General features: G+C 43.5%; 1 protein-coding gene across 5 annotated transcripts in view; it reads left to right on the forward strand.

Annotated features, from left to right (window-relative positions):
- LOC134900183 (putative nuclease HARBI1) overlaps positions 1 to 4,905 on the forward strand; it is a 38,672-nt gene extending 33,767 nt beyond the window's left edge. For 3 of the 5 annotated variants that reach the window (XR_010173737.1, XR_010173731.1, XR_010173725.1), the window contains 5 exons: positions 104 to 123; positions 859 to 973; positions 1,058 to 1,761; positions 3,031 to 3,657; positions 4,789 to 4,905. Coding sequence is in view for 2 of the 5 variants with exons in the window: in XM_063914222.1 (XP_063770292.1) it covers positions 229 to 973; positions 1,058 to 1,458 (1,146 nt within the window). In the remaining 3 variants the exon portion in view is untranslated. Of the gene's footprint in view, positions 1 to 103; positions 124 to 144; positions 974 to 1,057; positions 1,762 to 3,030; positions 3,658 to 4,788 lie in introns of those variants that run through there. The other 2 variants (XM_063914223.1, XM_063914222.1) reach the window with 2 other exon arrangements.
- Positions 4,906 to 22,404: the final 17,499 nt, after the last annotated feature.

Genomic DNA, 22,404 nt, shown 5'->3' on the forward strand with positions numbered 1-22,404 from the left:
TTTTTTTGGGATTTTTCAAAATGAAATATGTATTTTTTTGACAATTATTAATATATTTTTTTTTTCTAATTTTTTTTTCATTTTGTTCCTGAATTGAACTCAGAAAAAATGTACGCTCCTGCAGTAAGTTGACACAACATTTTTTTTAACATTTATTGTTTGTATATTTTTGTAACTTTGTTTTTGTATTATTCAACATTTTTTTTGTTTTTCTCAAAAAAGTGTGTTATGTCAATATTTATCGCAGCCGAAGCCCTACCTCCCCAACCCACGCCAGCACTCCCACCCCAACCGCCAGCCCCACAACCACAACCGGCTCCTCATCAACCAAGGCAACGGAGGCGTGCTAGGCCACCAATTTTCCGAACCCGTGTCCTACTTTTTGGGATGCCAGATGATGTGGTGGTGCGTAGATACAGGCTGCCACCACATCTAATCCTAGACACTCTCTCCATAATAGAGAGTGATCTGGAGTCTGAAATTCGGTATCCTACAGCAATACCACCATTGACACAATTCCTTGCTGTGTTACATTTTTTAGCTACAGCCTCATATCAGCATGTTGTGGGAGACCTGGTTGGCATGTCGCAGGGCCAGTTCAGTAAGGTCCTGCGGCGTGTCTGCCAGGCTTTCCTAAAGCGGGTGAAGAAATTCATTGATATGCCTTTGGATGTTGGTGCCCTAGATGTGGTGAAGCGGCAATTTGAGGAAGGTGGTAGTCGCTTCCCACATGTTATTGGGGTTGTGGATGGCACACATGTTGCTATTCAGCCACCAAGACATAATGAAGAAATTTATAGAAACAGGAAACTGTTTCATTCTCTGAATGTAATGGTTGTTTGTGGACCATCCCTCCAGATCCTTTCCCTGAATGCCAAGTTTACTGGAAGTTCACATGATGCATATGTCATTAGACAATCAGGGATATGGCAGAGATTAAGATCAAGTCAACGAGCAGACATGTGGTTATTGGGTGAGTTGTTGCTAAATTTTGTTTAACAAAAAAATGTAACTTTACAAATATACTATTTCTAATTTTTGGATTTTCATCCAACAGGAGACCGTGGATATCCTTGCACCCCCTGGCTCATGACTCCTTACCGTAATCCCAGGCCAGGACCACAGATGGCATTTAACTCCACGCTTACTGCCACTAGGCAGCTGGTGGAGCGCACAATTGGTGTCCTTAAAGGGCGGTTTCGTGTGCTCCACCGCACTGGTGGCGACATCATGTATTCGCCGGAGATGGCAAGTAAAATAGTGGTCCTGTGCGCAATACTACATAATATCGCGGTAAGGAGTAGTGTAGAGCTTCCTCAGGCAGAGGAATTGCCTGATGAGGAGCCAGGGGTTGTTCGACACTTCGGTGGGGGGAGTGTTACACGGAGGGGGAGCCAAGTCAGGGCAAGGATTGTTGCCGAATATTTCAGGTATAGTGTTTTGATATTTTCTTTTTAAAAATATTTAAAAGCACAGTATGCTTATGTTTTTTTATAAATGTTGACATTTTGTATGATATTGTAAAGTGATTGTGTAATGCTTTTGTTGTGTTGGAATGTGTAATTTTTCTTATCGTCAAAATCCGCAAACACGTTAAGCTTACAATGTTTGGTTAGAAAACAAAATACTGTAATGTTGCTAAATAGTGTCCTTATTTGTTTTATATCCTCAAATCCTGATTATGTAAACAAACACACAAACAAATGATACTCAATGTTGCCCACTTTGTGACTGTCCAGCTGAATGATCACACAAACTGTGGTGAGTACACATATATGTATAGTAATTTAAAATAAACTGTGTGTCTCTGTGTCTGTTTTTTTTTTTTTTTGGTTTATGATAAATATTTGCTTCTGCTAATGCGTATTTCCGCTCGTGCGAAATAACACTCTGCTCTTCACAGCATTGCAAAGATCAATAAAGTTATTAGAAATGACAACATAGATTTTGGACCAATCACATGCTAACAGACACTATAAATATATGCCCAAATAAGGAAAACGCCATTGCCATGATGCGTGCAGCACCGTTCACCAGGCGGGAGCTCCGCGTGCTGGTTGCGGTGATGGACCGCCGCGTAGGCCGCGTTGGGCGCTTCATCCCCAATCGGGTTAAGCGCGAGGCCTACGCAGCAGGCGGACAATCATCCAACTTGAGAGGAGGTGGAGTGATCTCCGCAGGAGGACTCCCGATCTGTTGGCGGAGATCCGCCAGCAAATACGAACTATGCATACACGAAGTAAGTTACATTACATAAGATTATTAGCATAAATTGTGCTAATGGGGGTAATTCCAAGTTGATTGCAGCAGGAATTTAGTTAACAATTGGGCCAAACCATGTGCACTGCAGGGGAGGCAAATATAACATGTGCAGAAAGAGTTAGATTTGGGAGGGGTGTGTTCAATCTGCAATATAATTTGCATTGTAAAAATAAAGCAGCCAGTATTTACCCTGCACAGAATAAAATAAACCACCCAAATCTAACTCTATCTGCACATGTTATATCTGCCTCCCCTGCAGTGCACATGGTTTTGGCCAATTGCAAACTAAATTCCTGCAGTAATCCCCTTGGAATTACCCACAATTTACACTAAGTGGTAGGCTAATTTCAACCAAGAGTGTCCTTTTTTTGAAAATAGGACAGTGTGTGTGGTTAGGGCAAACAGTACTGACTGTAGCAAAGTGCCACCAAATAAGTGAATGTTTTACAGAATTAATAACCAGGAAGGTAACTGTCCCCAAAATCTAGATCAGTGCTGTCTATATAATAAGGTGCCTGGAATAGTGATCTGGTGAGGTTGCCTAGACCAGTCAATATGACTCAATGGAAGAGATTAAGAAATGAGCTTCAAAATAATACTTTGGACTCATTTAGTTTTATGTGAGCAACATGAAGAGATTTTTACAATGTAATTTTTTTTCCCAAAAATAAAAATTAGTCTTTTACATGGAACAGAACAGTGAAATTTCAAAATGTTTACTATGTAATTTAACATGATAACTATATTTTTTAATAATTCACATTATAGGACGACAACAACGGCAGAGCTCGCAGCCCCCTTCCCCTTCCCAGTCCCCCTCCCCTTCTCAATCCCCCTCCCCTTCCCAGTCCCCCTCCCCTTCTCAATCCCCCTCCCCTTCCCAGTCCACATCAGCTTCCCACGCCCCCTCAGCTTCCCAGTCCCCCTCAACTTCCCACTCCCCCTCAGCTTCCCAGTCCCCCTCAGCTTCCCAGTCCCCCTCAGCTTCCCAGTCCCCCTCAGCTTCCAACGCCCCCTCAGCTTCCCTGGCCCACTCCACTTTCCACTCCCCTTCTCACCCCACCTCTCCATCTCTTTCTGTCACCCCTTCTCCTCCTTCCCATACCCCTTCTCCTTCAACTTCAAAATCCCCTTCTCAGCCCCCCTCACCCTCTATTGGCTTAACTTTCTCTCCGCACCCCTCGCCCTCACAATCAGACCCACCCTCTGAAAATAAATCCCCAATCCAGCCTCCTTCCCCCATCCAGCCTCCTTCCCCCATCCCTCCTCCTTCCCCAATCCCTCCTCCTTCCCCCATCCACCCGCCTTCCCCCATCCAGCCGCCTTCCCCACCCAGTGAGTGGGCACAAGAAGCCCCTGATGTGTTTCCTGCAAGCCATCATGTTGCAGAGGAAAGTAAGTGTTTTAACATGTTAACAAAAAACACAAAACCTACTTACACTTACAATGACAAAACATGCAGTGTTGTACTGTTGGAATTTTTGTACCAACGACAACTATTTGTGTGATTATTCATCGTCTACATGTTGCTTTTCCATTTTTGAGAGTGAAATTATATGTACAGTGTTTATGTAGCCAATGTTTGGTGTGTCCACTGTAGGTCGACACTCATTTGGTCGACAGGGTTGCCAGGACAACAGGCTTTATATGTGTTAGGTTTTGTGGGAAACAGTTAGACCAGAGTGGAGTTTAGTATGTTGTTGGTCTTTTACACTTGTGCCTGTGTAGTCTTCATATTTGCACTTACAAATCACATGCTTCACTTTGTTAGGCAGCCTAATGACACAATGATTTGTGGTGTGAAAGTTACACTCTGAAAATTATGTTTGGATACATTCAAACCTGTTTGACCTTATTTAGTAAGGGCAGCTTTCAGGGATTGTGGGCATGCTAGGATATGTTGTCCTTCTGAAGATGTTAATATGCAGTGTGATGAGGCAGGACCAAACCCATAAAAATTTAACATTAAAAAACACAGATGTGAATGAATGCCAACATGGTGTAACATTGACGAAGATGGTAGTTATCTTTAACATGGGATGTTGCCCATAGCAACCAATAAGAATATACTTTTCAATTTTTTAACCACTTCTACAAGATAATATTAGTATTTTTCCAAGATTGCTATGGGCAACGCTCCATCTTAAATCGAACTCACATAGTAGTAAATGTACCCCATGGTCTTGTCCACTTTTTTAAAAAACAAAAAGGCTGAGCAGGCTTGTGTGTTGCTCTGCTAATGATTGTACCATAAAACAGCCATGATGTTGTAACTTTGCCATTAAGCAGGCCTGTCCAAACTGCGGACCTACAACTGTTGAGAAACTACACATCCCAGCATGCCCTGATACAGCTTTGCCATTCCCTGGCACCAAAATTGTGTCAAGGCATGCTGGTATATGTAGTTTCACACCAGCTTGAGTGATGCAGTTTGGACATGCCTGCATTAAAGTGTGCTTTGTGCCTTGCTTGTATAATAAGTAATGTGAGTAAGTTATTAATGTTTATGTTATCTCTTAATTTCAGATGTTGCCGTTGGAGATCCCACATCTGTTGCGGCCATTATTGGGAGCATGCGAAGCCATCTCCAGGCCTTGCTGGGTCTTGTTGACCGAATCCAATCGTTGTAATTTTTGTTTATAACACCCAAAAAAGAAAAAGAAAAAAATTATATTTTTCTTTTAAAAAATAAAAATAAAAATATTTTATTAAAGTTAAGCGAGTGTTTATTATTTATTAATTCAATAAAGGAACAGCAGATTGACGAACAGACAATTATTACCTTAAACATTTCATACATTTAACGTAAGTTTGTTTAAATTTTAGGAAAAATATATGTTATTGTCTAAATAAACATGCAAACACCTTCATTCACATACTAAAACTCTACTTAAAAAATTAAAAAAAAAAATTATACAAAGCACATTGCACACATCTATATTTATATTTAAATACTTAAAAAGTTTATGTACAATTATGGCTACAAAGTGTTCTTCTGGTATTTGTAAAAGACTTAATTGATCATGAACATTACAATTCATTACACTAATTGGATTTGTAATTGAGGCGGCCTTGTGGACTTTTAATTGGAAGGTGTTATTCCAATTAATAGTAAAAAAAAACCATTGTGGTGCGTTTGGCCGAAAAAGTGAGCACTTTTAATTATGAATGTGTAAATCTACTACAACTTAGTATTTTTACGATGAAGTATGTGTTAATGCGATGGTTTCGCATTGCTGCGATGTTTTCGCATTGCTGCGATGTCATTTGGCGTACGCCCACTTTGTGTAATACTGCGTACGAATGAGCAAAAATACGTTGGGGGCGGTTGTTCGCTAATTTACTACGTTAACGCAACTTTGCGAATAGGTTGTGCGAACGAAAAACTTAGCGACCAACTCGGAATGAGGGCCATAATTTTTTTTACATTTTAATCAAGAGATCTTAGGTGCACCTGAAGACGTAGCCTGTGTTTTCTCATTTTGAATAAAATGTGGATTACTTCACTGGCTACAGTATTACAGCAGGTAGTCAACATAAATTGAGCCCTGATAACTAAGTAATGTAGTATGTACTGTACCTTCGCTATATAAGTGACTAATAAATATAAACCTTTAGTGTGGGAAAAAACCTCTATGATTTACTATTCTATCAGTATGCTTTTTGATTGTGGGAAGAAACCATAGCACCCAGAGGACATAGGAGCAAATGTGAGGAGAACATACAAACTCTGCACAGATAGAACCCTGTTTGGAATCATGACCCATGCATATTTATATACAATCAGTGTCAGATTTCCCACTAGGCAAGGAAGGCATGTGCCTAGGTGCATCACCTGTTGGCAGTGGCACAGCAGCCCCTCTCCCATCATTTTGGGTCACCTTCCTCCCAGTTGCCCTCAACTCATGGCTGGAAAAACCGAGTAATCGTGGGGTGGCAGTGCTCAAATACTGTACTTATCAGAAGAGGTTAATAACAGCATAGAGACCACTGAGAGCAAACTACACTACTTGCCACTTTACAAGTGTTTTCAAATGCTGGTGAATACACTAGTGCTGTATAGTGGCAAGTAGTTTGCAGATAATCCCTTGTTCCTAGATTCTGTGACCTTGCAGACAGAGAGAAAAGCCAGCATAGTAAGTACTGTAGTATAGGTGCAATAGGCAGTAGTGGATTGGGGGAAACCTGTCATGTGCCCCTTATACTTGGGCTTACCCCAGGTGTTCCTAGTACTACTCTTACCCAGTCCCTCTGACAATGCTAAATTCCTTTGCCTTATAACAACCCTTTATGAAGCTAAGAACACTGTACGCTGTTTACTTAAGAAGTACCGTAATGGTACGCTAGTTGCGTAACGATCGCTCAGCCGTAGGCGAGACGCTCAAGCGTCACGTTCGCTCACGGCCCAGGGATCACAGGACACGTTATTGGTTATGTCTAGGGTAATGATTCGCTATGGCGTAGCTTACGCTCGAGACCACGAGGAGGTCACCAGCGATGCAGACGCTCACAACACTATACCTTTATGTTAAAACCTTATACCAATGAAATACACTGAATACCTTAATGTGAGTACAGGGTGTAAATGCAACCATGTGTAACCTGACTAACTACAAAGCTGCTTGAGCGTCACCGACGCTCAAGTGAACACTTAACACTATAGAAAATGCACAGATACTGGTTTAGGTTCCAAAGCCTATTAACTGTATTATATCTAATATACTTGTAAAAAGGGGATAACAGTACAAATGATACACTACAATATAACAGAGACTTCCTAACCACAGAACTAAACAATAAATACAAAAAGACAATACTACACTGACCTAAATGCAATACAATACAATACTATCTAATACAATACAATACTAGCCTAGTCTAGGGGAGATATGAGAGAACAGAACAGAGAGAGAGAGAGAGAGAGAGAGATATTGGCTCACAGAAAGACAATGATAACGGAGAGAAACTTACGCACAAAGGGTATGATCGCCTGCGCCTCGATATCCAGCTCCCGGCTATCAGCAGATAACCGTTGATGAGAGAGTGAGAGCTGGATGTGGTCGGCCTGCCTATTTATGCCCCACACACAATGCAATCTCCTGGTCCTACAATCCCATTGGCCGAAGGAATTCGGCCCTGTATCATAACAAAAGGTCATAGGGTGATTCATACAGGTGGGCTGTGACGATTTCCAACAGCTCAGGTGGGTGGGAAACTGGGTTTCCCGCCGCATACCTGAGTATGTGTAATTAATAGAAATGGACATAAACTTCTTATGTCCATAACTATTCGCACGAGCGATTAATACGCTCCAAACCAACACCGGAATATTGCTAATTAAATACTCTTCCGATGGGTACCAAACACTGCTGTATGATTCCTGTTAGACCCTTTGTACGATATAAAGAGGGATTCCTCAGCTCTGGGACATTGTATTTTAACCAAACTTTCAGAATCTATCAAAGGGACCATGATCTATAAACTACATTAATTGTGAACATTTGTAACGAATGAGTCGCACGCTACGACTACATAAACTCTACCGTAAATACGCATACCGCGCCTGCGAGTGCACGTTACTGCGGGTATGCGAATCCACGGGAGAGCTCATGCACGCGCAGCGCGGACCAGTGTGCGGTGCAAATATGGCAACGTGCATTGAGACATTTTTCTGACTTTGACAGTCCACCCTTTGGCAGTCAATAATAACTGCCACAAAACATTTAAGGAGAAAAATGTAAGTCAGGGGTTAATTGATTTCCATGGTTGGGTAGGGGAGGAGAGAGGAGAAGGTGTGAAGAGGGTATGACCTAGTGAGATAGCAGAAGCATGTGTGTATGAATCCATGTTTGGGGGGTCATGTATCATCGTGCCGTACGTGTTGTAAATCAAGCTTCGAGGTATTGCGAAGTATACATTTGAATTCCTTCTTATCCTGTGGTACAGGTCTGTGGATGGGCTGTCAAACTTTACCGAGCTCATTTCGGCTGTGGTTGTAACAAAATGGGGATGCACATTTTAGTTGATGATACATGAATGGGGGAGGTATGTGGTTGCTGATATCTGTGCCTGTATTCCCTATCGTCTATGTGTGTCGTTACCTGAGGGTTGTAGAGATGAAGATAAAGAACACTTACGAAAAATGCAATGATATTCTATGTCAGGGAAATGTACATCTGTCGTCGAAGTTGTTTTCGGTATCTGTTGAGAGTCGTCTTCTTTGCGCTGTTTTGCTCCTTAGGCATGAGCAACAAGCTTTGTCAGTGCCATTAGATTTACAAAAATGTTGGGCTAGCGTGAGTTTAAAAATACTAGGGAAACTGGGGATCCATGGCAAAGTTCATCAAGTGTCCATATTTAAAGTTGTCAAATCTTCTTCTTTGGTCAATCCGTTGTCTGTATACATCTCGTCTCGTCAGCTTCCTCGTCCAAGGGGGTCTTTGTATCTTGGAGAAAAGCAAAAAAACAGGTGAAAGAAACGGACCGTATAATCGCATTTTCATCACATTCTGGTTTCTATCATTGGGTCATAAATCAAATCCAGGTTAATTACAGTTTCCTCACTCCTCAAGCTCATCACCTTTGTACTTTGTTTGCACCTCATTAAAGCCTGCCCGCATCTAAATATCAATCCAATCGATATAACGACACCCAAGATACATAGTAGAAACTTTCCAACATCCATTATGACTCCTTGAGCCCAGTCTCCTAAACCGGAGAACCAATTTCGCGGGTTCAACCATGACACCCAACCAGTCAGCTCATTACCTACAGCAGCAAGGGTGAGATTGTGTTTTCGACGAAATTCCCACTTCAATTGGAGAATATCGTCCATCTTTTGGTCTATGACCTCTACCGGATCCTCGGTGCTATTTGTGATATACGTGCAACACTTTATGCCGTACTGTGTTGCCAATGTAACACAATATCCGCCTGTTACTGCTGTAAGATAATTAAGAACCATCCTATGCTGAACTAGTTCTGTTTTGTAAGCTTGAAGTTCTCTTCCAGTGTATCTAAACGTGTCATCATACATTTCAGTGATATTATCTAACAAATTGGCGAGTGCGGAAATGTATCTATAATTCATCACTCCCCGAGCGGTACGAGTGAAATCTAACGCTACCAGAACCTGAATCCCGGTGGATTCATGGATAAGATCAGAGGCCGGATGCTCTAACCTTTCTGACAGTTGTCTTTTAACTCGGTGCTCGTAGTGAGTGTGAGTATAAGGAGCTTGGGCACCACGGTGTATGTCCTTCATTTTGTCATGTGTAACAGTCATCACTTCAGGCAATACTTTTCCAATATAACACAATCCTTCAGAGTTTGGGGCAAGCCACTTGTACGCCTTTCTCCCGCATATGAAATATGCATCATCGGGGAGAACATAAGGGACGGAGAAGGACATGACCATGTTACAAACCTTCCAGGTGAAATCTCCTGACCCTAATTCTTCCAACTGCTTAATGCACGTATCGGTTTGTACGATATGAGCACAGTATCCTGGTGATACCTCTCCAACTCTAGTAATCCTATTCCCTAAGGTATATCGATACCGGAAAGATTTTCCTCTACTGGCTATGTGGCGTACGAGCTCTGTATCTGTAGGCATTCTATCTGCTCTGTGTGAAAAGGTCATGGTAAGGTTGCTCCATGACACTTCCCAATTTCCCGGTTTTCTGGGATTGGAGATGTTAAAACATAAGAGGGACCTATCCACATGGTATTGGTGGAGCTTCAAACTAGGAGGGCTGGAGATGTTAAACCTCCGGTCCACCGGTCTCCCACCACTTAGCTCAAGTACCTCCCCTAACGTTAAAGGAAATGGTACTAGCCCTGATTTGCTGTGACCCTGAGGTACTTGAGAGCATACCCAACAATCTGTTTGGTTTAATACGTTACCCACTAAGGAGTGATAGTCACTCAATGGATGCCGGTCTATATGGATATTAAAACTAGATTGGCATTTCTTTATGCATCCATCTTCAACCAGATTATCACAGAGCCTACAGATACAATTTTCTTCAGCTAACAATCCATCACAATTTCTTCTATCGGATCGTTTTCTGATACTCGCCTTTGCTTGTTGGTTTGGTTGATCTTGGAAAACTACGCCTCCATCATCATAATCGGAACCCATTCCAGAACCTCTTTCGACCTCTATGGTACTCTCGCCGGAACAGACTGCTCTGGTCAACATCATGGTTAACATCAAAATCCGGATCACAGTCTCTTGGGGCAAGTCCATCTTTGAGGAGGAAATAGAGAAGAATGAGGAGGGGGAAAAAGAAATTTTAAGGGAGAGGGGCTGGGAAGTGGAGAAAAACAATAAAAGGGAGAAGGGAGTCGACAACTGCTTTCGGTCTTCAAGGCTCAGGTGCCGCCTCAATCCTCCTGGAACAGACACTCCAGTGATACAACCTCTACCGTCTGTTCCTTATCGCGGGACTTCTCTGGATCAGCAACCTTTTTGCAGTGGGATGAATGGACCCAAGTCTCTCTCTCAGCAACCTTCAATGCTGTGGTGCTAATCAATAAGACCTGGTATGGTCCTTCCCATCTATCAATAAGACAACCTGAGCGTAGAAAATTTCGTATCATTACATAATCCCCAGGTTCAATGTCATGACAATTACTATCTGGTAAATCAGGAATCACCAACTTCAGATTATCATTTTGACTCCTCAACTGCTTACTCATGTTAATCAAGTATTTTACAGTTACTTCATTGTTACATTTCAAATCATCCTGAGGGTTAATCATGACATGCGGTTGTCGACCAAACAAGATTTCAAAAGGAGACAGATTAAGAGGGGACCTGGGAGTGGTTCTGATGCTATACAAAACAATGGGTAAAGCTTCTGGCCACGTCAATCCTGTCTCTGCCATTACTTTACTCAATTTATTTTTAATAGTGCTGTTCACTCTTTCGACCTTCGCACTCGCCTGTGGACGGTACGGAGTGTGCAGCTTACTATCAATTCCCATCAACTTACACATTCCTTGAAAGACATCACCTGTAAAATGGGTACCCCTATCACTTTCAATGATTCTAGGGATACCATATCTACATACAAATTCCTGCACAATTTTCTTAGCTGTAAACATAGCGGTATTTGTAGCTGCTGGAAAAGCCTCGACCCAATTCGAGAAAACATCTATACAGACAAGTACATATTTCAAATTTCGACATGGGGGTAATTGAATGAAGTCAATTTGTATTACCTGGAAAGGGCCGCCGGCAGGTGGGATATGGGATGGTTCTGTAGGTATTGCTTTTCCAATATTCTTTCTCAGACAGGTAAGGCATGACATTGCTCTTTTACTTGCATGAGAGGAGAATCCTGGGGCGCACCAGTATGCTCTTACCAATTTGCACATCCCCTCCTTGCCTAGATGAGTCAGCCCGTGAGCTGCTTCAGCCAGACATGGAAGGTATGTCCTGGGGGCCACTGGTTTACCATGTCCATCCGTCCAGAGCCCTGAGGACTCCTGGCCATATCCCTTTGCCTTCCAGACTGCTCTTTCCTGTGTGGAACACAAATTCTGCATCTCACACAACTTCTGTGTGTTGATGGTATTAAATACCATCAACTGTGTGGTGTCTGTCCGTGTGGGGGTAGCAGCTGCAAGCTTTGCGGCTTCGTCTGCTCGGCTGTTACCAAGGGATACTGGGTCTTGGCTATATGTATGTGCTTTACATTTGATAACAGCCACTCTGTCGGGTTCCTGTATCGCTGTTAGAAGCCTTTTTATGTGAGCTGCATGCGCTATCGGTGTACCAGCTGCCGTCATGAAATTTCTGAGCCGCCATAGGGCTCCGAAATCATGGACTACCCCGAACGCGTATCTGGAATCGGTGTAGATATTGGCTGACTTACCCTTAGCCAATTCACATGCTCTGGTTAGGGCGACCAGTTCAGCAACCTGGGCTGAGTGAGGTGGGCCTAGCGGTTCCGCTTCTATGGTGTCTTGGTCATCTACGACTGCGTATCCAGTACACAAGTCTCCCGAGTCTGACTGTCTGTGACAACTACCATCCGTGTAGAACGTGAGTTCTGCATCTTCCAGTGGATTGTCACTGATGTCAGGCCTTGCGGTAAAATTTTGGGTCAAATATTCCATACAATCATGTGTATCTTCCTTTGCATTAAATCCTCCTTCCCCATCACTCTCACCTTCCACCCTTTGTGTCTGACCAGGCACACCTGGGAGAAATGTTGCAGGATTTAATGCGCTGCATCTCCTTATGGTGATGTTTACGGGGGCCATTAATGCCAATTCCCATCTTGTAAACCTTGCTGATGAGACGTGTCTGGTTTGGGCAGAATTCAATAAGGCAGATACCGCATGCGGTGTATGGATTGTGAGGTTGTGGCCTAGCACGACATCTTCGCTTTTTGTCACTAGCAATGCTATTGCCGCAACGCTACGCAAGCATGTGGGGAGGGATCGCGCTACCGTATCTAGCTGGGCGCTGTAGTATGCAATTGGCCTGCTGGCATCACCGTGTTTTTGTGTTAGTACACCTGCTGCGCACCCAGCACTTTCTGTTCCGTATAGTTCAAAGGGTTTCCCATAGTCTGGCATACCTAGTGCTGGTGCCTGCGTTAGGCACTGTTTGAGTCTCTCAAATGCTGTTTCAGATTCGTCTGTATGCGAAATCCGATCAGGTTTGTTTGAAGAGACCATTTCCTGCAAAGGTAGCGCCAATATGGAAAACCCTGGGATCCAATTACGGCAATACCCACACATTCCTAAAAACGTCCTGATCTGTTGCTGGGTTTGTGGCAGTGTCATGTCTCTAATGGCTTGGATTCTATCAGCGGTCAGGTGTCTCAGTCCTTGTGTTAGACAGTGTCCCAAATATTTTACCTTAGTTTGGCATAATTGTAACTTGTCTTTGGAAACCTTGTGACCTGTGTCTGAAAGATGAAACAGGAGCTGTTTCGTATCCTTCAGAGATGCTTCCAGTGAATCTGAACACAGTAATAAATCGTCCACATACTGTATCAATACTGATCCACTGTCTGGTTGGAAAGACTGTAAACAATCATGCAAAGCCTGAGAAAATATACTTGGACTATCTATGAAACCTTGGGGTAACCGAGTCCACGTGTATTGGACTCCTCTGTATGTGAATGCAAACAAATATTGGCTGTCAGGGTGCAGAGGTACCGAAAAGAAAGCGGAGCAGAGGTCAATAACAGTGAAAAATTTGGCAGTGGGAGGAATTTGCATTAGGATGACAGCTGGATTAGGCACTACGGGGAACTGGCTCTCAACTATTTTGTTAATCCCCCTTAGATCCTGCACTAGCCTGTAACCCCTCCCCCCACTCTTTTTAACAGGGAAGATGGGACTATTTGCGGTGCTGGACGTTCTTACTAGAATGCCCTGTTGTAGCAAGCGCTCTATTACGGGAAAAACTCCTAACTCCACCTCTGGCTTCAGAGGATACTGTGGGATTTTTGGAGCTATCCTACCATCTTTTACTTGTACAACTACTGGAGCTACGTTTGCCATTAATCCAGTGTCCTGTCCATCTTTTGTCCAAAGTGACTCTGGTATCTGAGATATCATCTCTTCTACTTGGGATGGATTCCTATTTGTCATAATGGAATGTGACATTAATTTTGATGGGGAGTCTAACATGTCTCGTACTTCCTGAGCGTGATTCTCAGGAATGTCCAAGAATACACCTTCAGGGGTACAATAAATGACGCAACCCATTTTACATAGTAAGTCTCTCCCCAGGAGATTAGTTGGTGCAGATGCAGCCAGCAAAAAGGAATGCTTGGTATGCAAAGGCCCTATTGTAATCTCGGCTGGTTTGCTAACAGGGTAGTGCTGGACTACTCCTGTTACTCCCATGGCTGGAATTGTCCTACCAGTGGTTCTCATGCCCACTGTCGAATTTATCACTGACTTGGCCGCCCCTGTGTCTACAAGAAAGTTTAAAGTTTTACCAGCCACATTGATTGCAATTTCTGGTTCGTTTCCAAGACTAGCAATCAACTTAACTGGCTGCAGATTACAGGTATGGCCACACCCCTATTGGGTATGCTGACCTCCCAGAATCCCGCTGGCAGCAACTACTTGTGAGGGAGTTAGCTGGGAACTACCAGAGGCATGCCAATCTCTGTTCGGGGGATATCTTTTTGTTTCCCCTGTATGTGGCTCAAAACTCCGCCTCTGTGGACCCTGCTCCCAATGTCGTGTGTTGTGTTGTTGTCTAGGGGGTTGAAAAGATCTTTGTACATTCTTTGTTCTACATTCTCGTGCAAAGTGTCCCGGTCTGTTACAAGAAAAACATGTTATTACACTTGCCTTACCCACAGGATTCGGTGGTACATACGCAGGCTGCCTTGTGGTCAGCGCCTGTATACTTACGGACATCAACTTATCACTTTGCGATTCCCTGTGCCTAGTGATGTTTCTGTCGTGATCAATAGCAGCCTCTCTCAAGCCGGACACTGACAGACCTCGCCAGCACGGTTGCGTGGTCTGAACCCTAGTCTTTAATGTTTCCTTTAAACCATCCATCAGTACAGATACTGCTACTTCTCGATGGTTTGGGTTGGTCTTAATGTCTTCTATACCAGTGTACTTTGCCATTTCTAATAGTGCCCGGTGAAAATATTCTGTTGCCGTTTCGGACTCCTTTTGCTTAATGGAAAATATTTTATTCCATTTAACAACGGCTGGGAAATACTCCTTTAGCTGTAAATTTATCCTTTTTACATTATCCTTGTTGTACACGTCTGTAAGCGGTACATCTTTATCCAATGCACAATCAGCTAAAAACTGAGTTGCATCAACATTGGAAGGTAAACAAGCTCTTAGCAGTATCTGCCAATCCTTGTTGTTGGGTTCTACAGTGTTACCTAGATCCCTGATGTATTTTTGGCTAGCAACTAAATCCTTCCTGGGGTCAGGAAATTCGGACACTATTGTTCTTAATTCCATTCTGGAAAATGGAGTGTACATGGCAATGTTCCTTATGGGAGTGGCTCCAGACACATCTGTTTTTCCATTGGGAACTGCTATTACCCTTACAGGAGCAATTCTAACAGCCTCTTCCTGTGTAGATTCTACAGCTTGTTGTGGTACAATTGTTTCAGTGTAGTGCATGGTGCCGTACTTACCCGTTGACACGACCTCACCTATCCCTCCGCTAGGGGCTTTCACTAATCTCGTGGGTGTCGCTGTGCCTACTGTGGTCTCTGCTATGGTGGCTGCAAGAGAGAGAGCTGAAATTGTTGCTGAATCGTCTTCTTGATCACACTCCTGAGGAAGGTTCAAAACAGGGTACATCTTGCACGGGTTAATACTTGCATGAGTTATTTGGTTAACATCATTAACATTTACAGGGTTACTAAGAGTTTGTGTTTTACAACCCAGTGCGTTTCTCTCCGCAATCAACTTCTCTCCTGCAATGTATGGTGGAGGAGGAGCTGTGGCAATCAACTTCCTGACTGCCCCAGATCCTGCCGCCAGAGCCAAACCTCTCTGTATCTCACCTTCCTGGTGCCATAACTGTAAACAATCATGATGTTGAATTCGTCTCTTTGTTGATTTCACGAGACATATCCTCCTCCTTAAATTTTGTAACACTTCTGGACTAAAGCTACCTATTCTTGGGAACTTGTCCCTGTCTTGTACAGTCATTCTCTCCCATTCATCACATAAAGATTCGGTGTGAATTCCATATTTTTCACACATTACATATCGTGCCGACCCAACTGGTCGGTTCACAGAATCAACCTGAACCAGGGTTGATCGCCCCCTACCTGAACAAATGGCCCCCATAATCTGCAGGCGTTGCTTATTCCTCCTTGAATATCAAGGCTTTCAGCGAACCCTTACAAACAAACCAAGATGTCCTTGGGCAGGCCGGCGGTGGTGGTTTATCAAGTACCCCACTTACTTCTCGCCCACGTTGGCCTGTGCTGCAATCACTGTAGCCAGAGCTGCTGTACCCAACCTAGGGCCCCTGTGAACCTTTATTTACTGGAACATATGAGGGTTACCCGCAGGACACTTACTCTTTCCAGTAAAGTTGGGGTTGTTAGATAGTTCCTGAGTGACCAGCGAACTTCCCTTCCAAAAATAAAAAATTACACAAATCACGTCAGAATGTACAGATAGCGTTTGTGACCACTTTACTCTAATGGTATTAGGTCAGATTACTAACTACTGCACACAATAACGTGCGGTCCAATCGTTCAGTATACGAGCACTACTTGTCATGTACTGAAAGATCAATGGAATCTATGTTTCCGGCTGTGATTCCTTCAGCCAGAGCTTGTATGGCCTATATGGGTTCTGCACCAACACCCCAGGCGTTGTGCCACTGGACTTTTATAGCGGACCTCTTTGTTACCTTATGACCTCCTGGTCTGTTACCTTATGACCTCCTGGTCTTGTTACCTTATGACCTCCTGGTCTGTTACCTTATGACCTCCTGGTCTTGTTACCTCATGACCTCCTGGTCTTGTTACCTTATGGTCCGCTATACTCTAATGCTCAAATATTATTTAACCAGAGATGCCTCCCTAGCCACCGTATATGTCACTTACACGTATGTCCCTTGACGAGTACCCGGCTTTCCTTTTGGTTCCACCTTAAAGTTATATAAACTTTTGTATACAAAACACACTCACTCAACACATGTACACTTTTGTTTCTATATCTATTTCTGCGCAGAAATTGTCTTTAGGCCAAAAGTGTTACCAATTAGGAGCAGGATCTGTTAAACTAAATTTCAGATTTTCCAAAAATAGATTTGCGTTATTTACCGCTTCGCGTTATCTACCGCTGTGCGTTAATTATCGCCTTTGCGTTACTTCACTTTATCACAACTTGAGCTACGTGGGCGTAACCGGACGCTACGTTGCGTAATGTACGCTGCGTGCGTCTGCCTTTTGGATTGCGTACGCTAGTCTTTGTTAGCGACACGTGTACGCAATGCAAATGATCCACCGTAACACAATATATTTTTATCAATGTAAATGATCCCTGATCATCTACCGCAATCCACACTGACTGCCTTGTATCTCAGACAAACCGTGTGTTTGTTCTATACTTTAACTATTACCTCTACTATGAAATAACAGCAAATCTCTTTTTTTTTTTTAGCACTTTCTATCAACTATAAAATTGGCAAACAGGAATAGTGATATACGAAAAAATGAAACAGAAATGCAGATATATGTATGCGTGCGTGTATACGCAAGACAGAAGAGAAATAAAAGTTTTAAAAGACACAAGCGTTTTGTTCTTACTTCCGGTTACCGGGTTCCTTCAGCACTCTTTATCTAAGCGAAGCAGACGCTTATCCCGCCAGCACTGTGAGACAACCTCCCACCCTTTGCTGGGGGATAATGTCTGCTGATCTACCTAGTGCAGATGTGAGAAGTATAGGACGAGCCCGCAATTGACATTGCTAAATTCCTTTGCCTTATAACAACCCTTTATGAAGCTAAGAACACTGTACGCTGTTTACTTAAGAAGTACCGTAATGGTACGCTAGTTGCGTAACGATCGCTCAGCCGTAGGCGAGACGCTCAAGCGTCACGTTCGCTCACGGCCCAGGGATCACAGGACACGTTATTGGTTATGTCTAGGGTAATGATTCGCTATGGCGTAGCTTACGCTCGAGACCACGAGGAGGTCACCAGCGATGCAGACGCTCACAACACTATACCTTTATGTTAAAACCTTATACCAATGAAATACACTGAATACCTTAATGTGAGTACAGGGTGTAAATGCAACCATGTGTAACCTGACTAACTACAAAGCTGCTTGAGCGTCACCGACGCTCAAGTGAACACTTAACACTATAGAAAATGCACAGATACTGGTTTAGGTTCCAAAGCCTATTAACTGTATTATATCTAATATACTTGTAAAAAGGGGATAACAGTACAAATGATACACTACAATATAACAGAGACTTCCTAACCACAGAACTAAACAATAAATACAAAAAGACAATACTACACTGACCTAAATGCAATACAATACAATACTATCTAATACAATACAATACTAGCCTAGTCTAGGGGAGATATGAGAGAACAGAACAGAGAGAGAGAGAGAGAGAGAGAGAGAGAGAGAGAGAGAGATATTGGCTCACAGAAAGACAATGATAACGGAGAGAAACTTACGCACAAAGGGTATGATCGCCTGCGCCTCGATATCCAGCTCCCGGCTATCAGCAGATAACCGTTGATGAGAGAGTGAGAGCTGGATGTGGTCGGCCTGCCTATTTATGCCCCACACACAATGCAATCTCCTGGTCCTACAATCCCATTGTCCATTGGCCGAAGGAATTCGGCCCTGTATCATAACAAAAGGTCATAGGGTGATTCATACAGGTGGGCTGTGACGATTTCCAACAGCTCAGGTGGGTGGGAAACTGGGTTTCCCGCCGCATACCTGAGTATGTGTAATTAATAGAAATGGACATAAACTTCTTATGTCCATAACTATTCGCACGAGCGATTAATACGCTCCAAACCAACACCGGAATATTGCTAATTAAATACTCTTCCGATGGGTACCAAACACTGCTGTATGATTCCTGTTAGACCCTTTGTACGATATAAAGAGGGATTCCTCAGCTCTGGGACATTGTATTTTAACCAAACTTTCAGAATCTATCAAAGGGACCATGATCTATAAACTACATTAATTGTGAACATTTGTAACGAATGAGTCGCACGCTACGACTACATAAACTCTACCGTAAATACGCATACCGCGCCTGCGAGTGCACGTTACTGCGGGTATGCGAATCCACGGGAGAGCTCATGCACGCGCAGCGCGGACCAGTGTGCGGTGCAAATATGGCAACGTGCATTGAGACATTTTTCTGACTTTGACACCTCCTACCACCATCACCCCCACCACTTCTCCCACCTGCCTTGTCTATACAGATGTACTGTATATGCACTTATGCAGAGCTGCCTGTTGCTGTTGGGCAGCACTACAGTTACAGTGTGTTTAACTGACCATGAACAAGGAGACTGATGGGAGTTATGAACGTGGAGGGGGCAATAATATTGTGCCTAGGGGTGGGCTCACTCCTAAATCCACCTCTGCATACAATAAAAGTGTACACTAACCAAACCTGAAAAATAAAAGTTGAAATGCTCTATAGATTTAGGGGTCTATTTATTAAGACTTGGATGGAGATAAAGTGGATGGAGATAAAGGGGGTCATTCCGAGTTGTTCGCTCGTTGCCGATTTTCGCTATACTGCGATTAGACGCTTACTGTGCATGCGCAAGGTACGCAGGGCGCATGCGCTTAGTTATTTTACACAAAAGTTAGGTATTTTACTTACGGCATAACAAAGCTTTTCCATCGCTGTGCTGATCGGAGTGTGATTGACAGGAAGTGGGTGTTTCTGGGCGGAAACTGGCCGTTTTATGGGAGTGTGCGAAAAACGCAGGCATGCTAGTTGAAAACGCAGGAGTGTCTGGAGAAATGGGGGAGTGGCTGGGCGAACGCTGGGCGTGTTTGTGACATCAAACCAGGAACGAAAAGGACTGAGCTGGTCACAATGGCTGAGTAAGTCTGGAGCTACTCAGAAACTGCGGGGTAATCGTTACGAGAAAATTAGCGAAGCTTTCGTTAGCAATTCTGCTATGCTAAGACCCCAGTAGGCGGCGGCTTAGCGTGTGCAATGCTGCTAAAAGCAACTAGCGAGCGATCAACTCGGAATCACCCCCAAAGTCCCAGCCAATCACCTCCTAACTGCCATGTCACAGGCTGTGTGTGTTTGAAAAATCATAGTTATGAGCTGATTGGCTGGGACTTTATCTCCATCCACTTTATCTCCATCCTTAGTAAATAGAGCCCTTAATCCTTCATCGCATGTAAGATGAATAGCTGTTTTGTGAGTGGTACTATTATCTAAAAAAATTTCACCCACCGTGTCTTGTGTATGCTCCCAATTGTGCACATTATATAGAGTATTTTTTTTTTTTATAAATCTGTTTTATTGAGGTTTTACAATACAACAAAATAATAAGACATCAGGTGTAAAAGGTATATCAGGCATAAAAGGCAGGTGACATGCAACCTAAAGGAGTAGCAGGAACAGTAATAACAAGCAAAAAAAGTTGCATACAGTGTGGAGGCGATTAGAGCAGGTACCTGGTCTAGGAAAAAACAGATGCAAGTGACTGATCACATTTTAAGACTCCGAGGGTGAGGTACTCCATGATTGCCTTGGGCAAATCTGACAGTAGAATTCCGATTAATAATAAACCTGATATATCAGTCAAACTTAACTAAACGAATCCTGTGGGGGGGGGAGGGGTCACACATATGGGGTAAGAAAAATAAAAGGGGGGGGGTAGGGGTAGTACAAGGTCAGATGGTCAGCTATGACGGTGGAGACTGTGATGAGAGCTGTCGGAGCAGGTACCATTCAGTCGATTCAAAGACCGTGGATATGTGGGCTTGCGTGGAACGAGGGAGTGAGTCAATATGTGTTTCCCATCTAGCATAGAATTTAACAACATCTGTTTCTATATGTACCAGTGCAGATCTACTATCAAAATATAGCATTTGTAACATTTTCCTGTGTACTGATAATGAAGGCTTAGATCTGGAGACCCAATGGGTGAGAATGATCTTTTTAGACACTGTGACCAGTATGGTCAGCAACGGTATGTGCCTTGTTCCATGAGTACCCAAGTCCCACTGTAAGAAATTTGCACATAAACAAGCTAAAGGGTCGGGTGTGACTCGGGTGTGGAGCAGAGTGTTGATACAGGTGAGTACCTTACACCAGAATTTCCTAATGTGGCCACATTCCCAGAAATTGTGATAGAAAGTTGCAGAGTGGTAACCACATTTAGGGCATTCCCCTGAAATCAGGGGGTTGTAGCGGGCATGATGGATTTGGGGGACATAAGCCTTTTGTAGGGTTTGAAGATGGACTTCTTGTAAATAAGCAGAGAACAGGGTTTTCATAGTTGAGCAATAAAAAGTGCTTAGAGCTGTAGAGTCAGTAAGGGAGGGAATATCTTTCTGCCATTGGGACAGTAACATGGACCATCTATGGGGTGAGGTTATGTCAGTGAGAGGTTGTACAGCATCCTAGTGCGAAAGGGTACACGTTCACACAAGGAAATCACTGATTGTAGTGGATCCGGGGGGCCAGAGGGGGGTGAGGTGTGATCCCTGGAATGGAGAATGGAGGTAAGATAGTGTTGAGCCTGTAAATACATGTAGAAATGTGATTGTGGGATGTCATACTTATCCTGGAGGAAAGAGAATAGGACAAAATTTCCCCCCGGGTCGTAGACTTTGGAGAACAATGACAGTCCTTTAGTCCTCCAGAGTTTAAAGATAGAGTTTGTGAGAGATGGAGGGAATGCAGGATTACCCCAGAGAGGAACTCGCCGTGTGGACATATGATTCCTGTGGAACAGTTTGTTTATTTTAATCCATGCATAATAGATATCATAGAATAGTGGGGAGCCAAGGATGTGAGGAGTGAAAGATTTCGGGGTAGAGTGAAGGAGTGCGCTGGGAGAAAAGGGAGAAAACATGGCCTCATCTAAAGCGGGGTCTGTGTAAGCGTGACCGTCCGTCAGCCAGTCAGCAGCCCAACGAAAAAGGGCAGATAGGGAATATGAGAGGAAGTCAGGTAGGCCGACTCCCCCTGCAGTACGGGGAGCAGTCAGTTTTTTGAAAGCTATGAGGGGTCTCTTGCCTTTCCAGAGAAACCTGGTAAGGATTTTGCGAATGTAGGCCAGATCTATTGTGGAAAGGCGTATGGGTATCATCTGCATGAGATAATATAGGCGTGGGAAAAAAACACTTTGTAGAACCGCCACTCGGCCCAAGAGTGAAAGGGGTAAAAGTTTCCAAGAGTCAAGGGTAGTGGTAAGCTTATGTAGCATGGGTGTGAAGTTGGCTTCATATAAGGTGGATAAGTCTGATGGGATTTGTATTCCCAAGTAGGTGATCTTATCTAGAACAGTTTTAAACGTCAGCGTCAAGGTAGGGGCAGGTTGGGTGATGGGTGCACGGGGGGTCCCCAGGGGTAGTAACTCCGACTTAGAAACATTGATACGATAGCCTGAGGTTTTCCCGAAAGACGATATGAGG

The sequence above is a fragment of the Pseudophryne corroboree genome, chromosome 1 (assembly GCF_028390025.1).
Source record: "Pseudophryne corroboree isolate aPseCor3 chromosome 1, aPseCor3.hap2, whole genome shotgun sequence".
In the NCBI taxonomy this organism is placed as follows: domain Eukaryota; kingdom Metazoa; phylum Chordata; class Amphibia; order Anura; family Myobatrachidae; genus Pseudophryne; species Pseudophryne corroboree.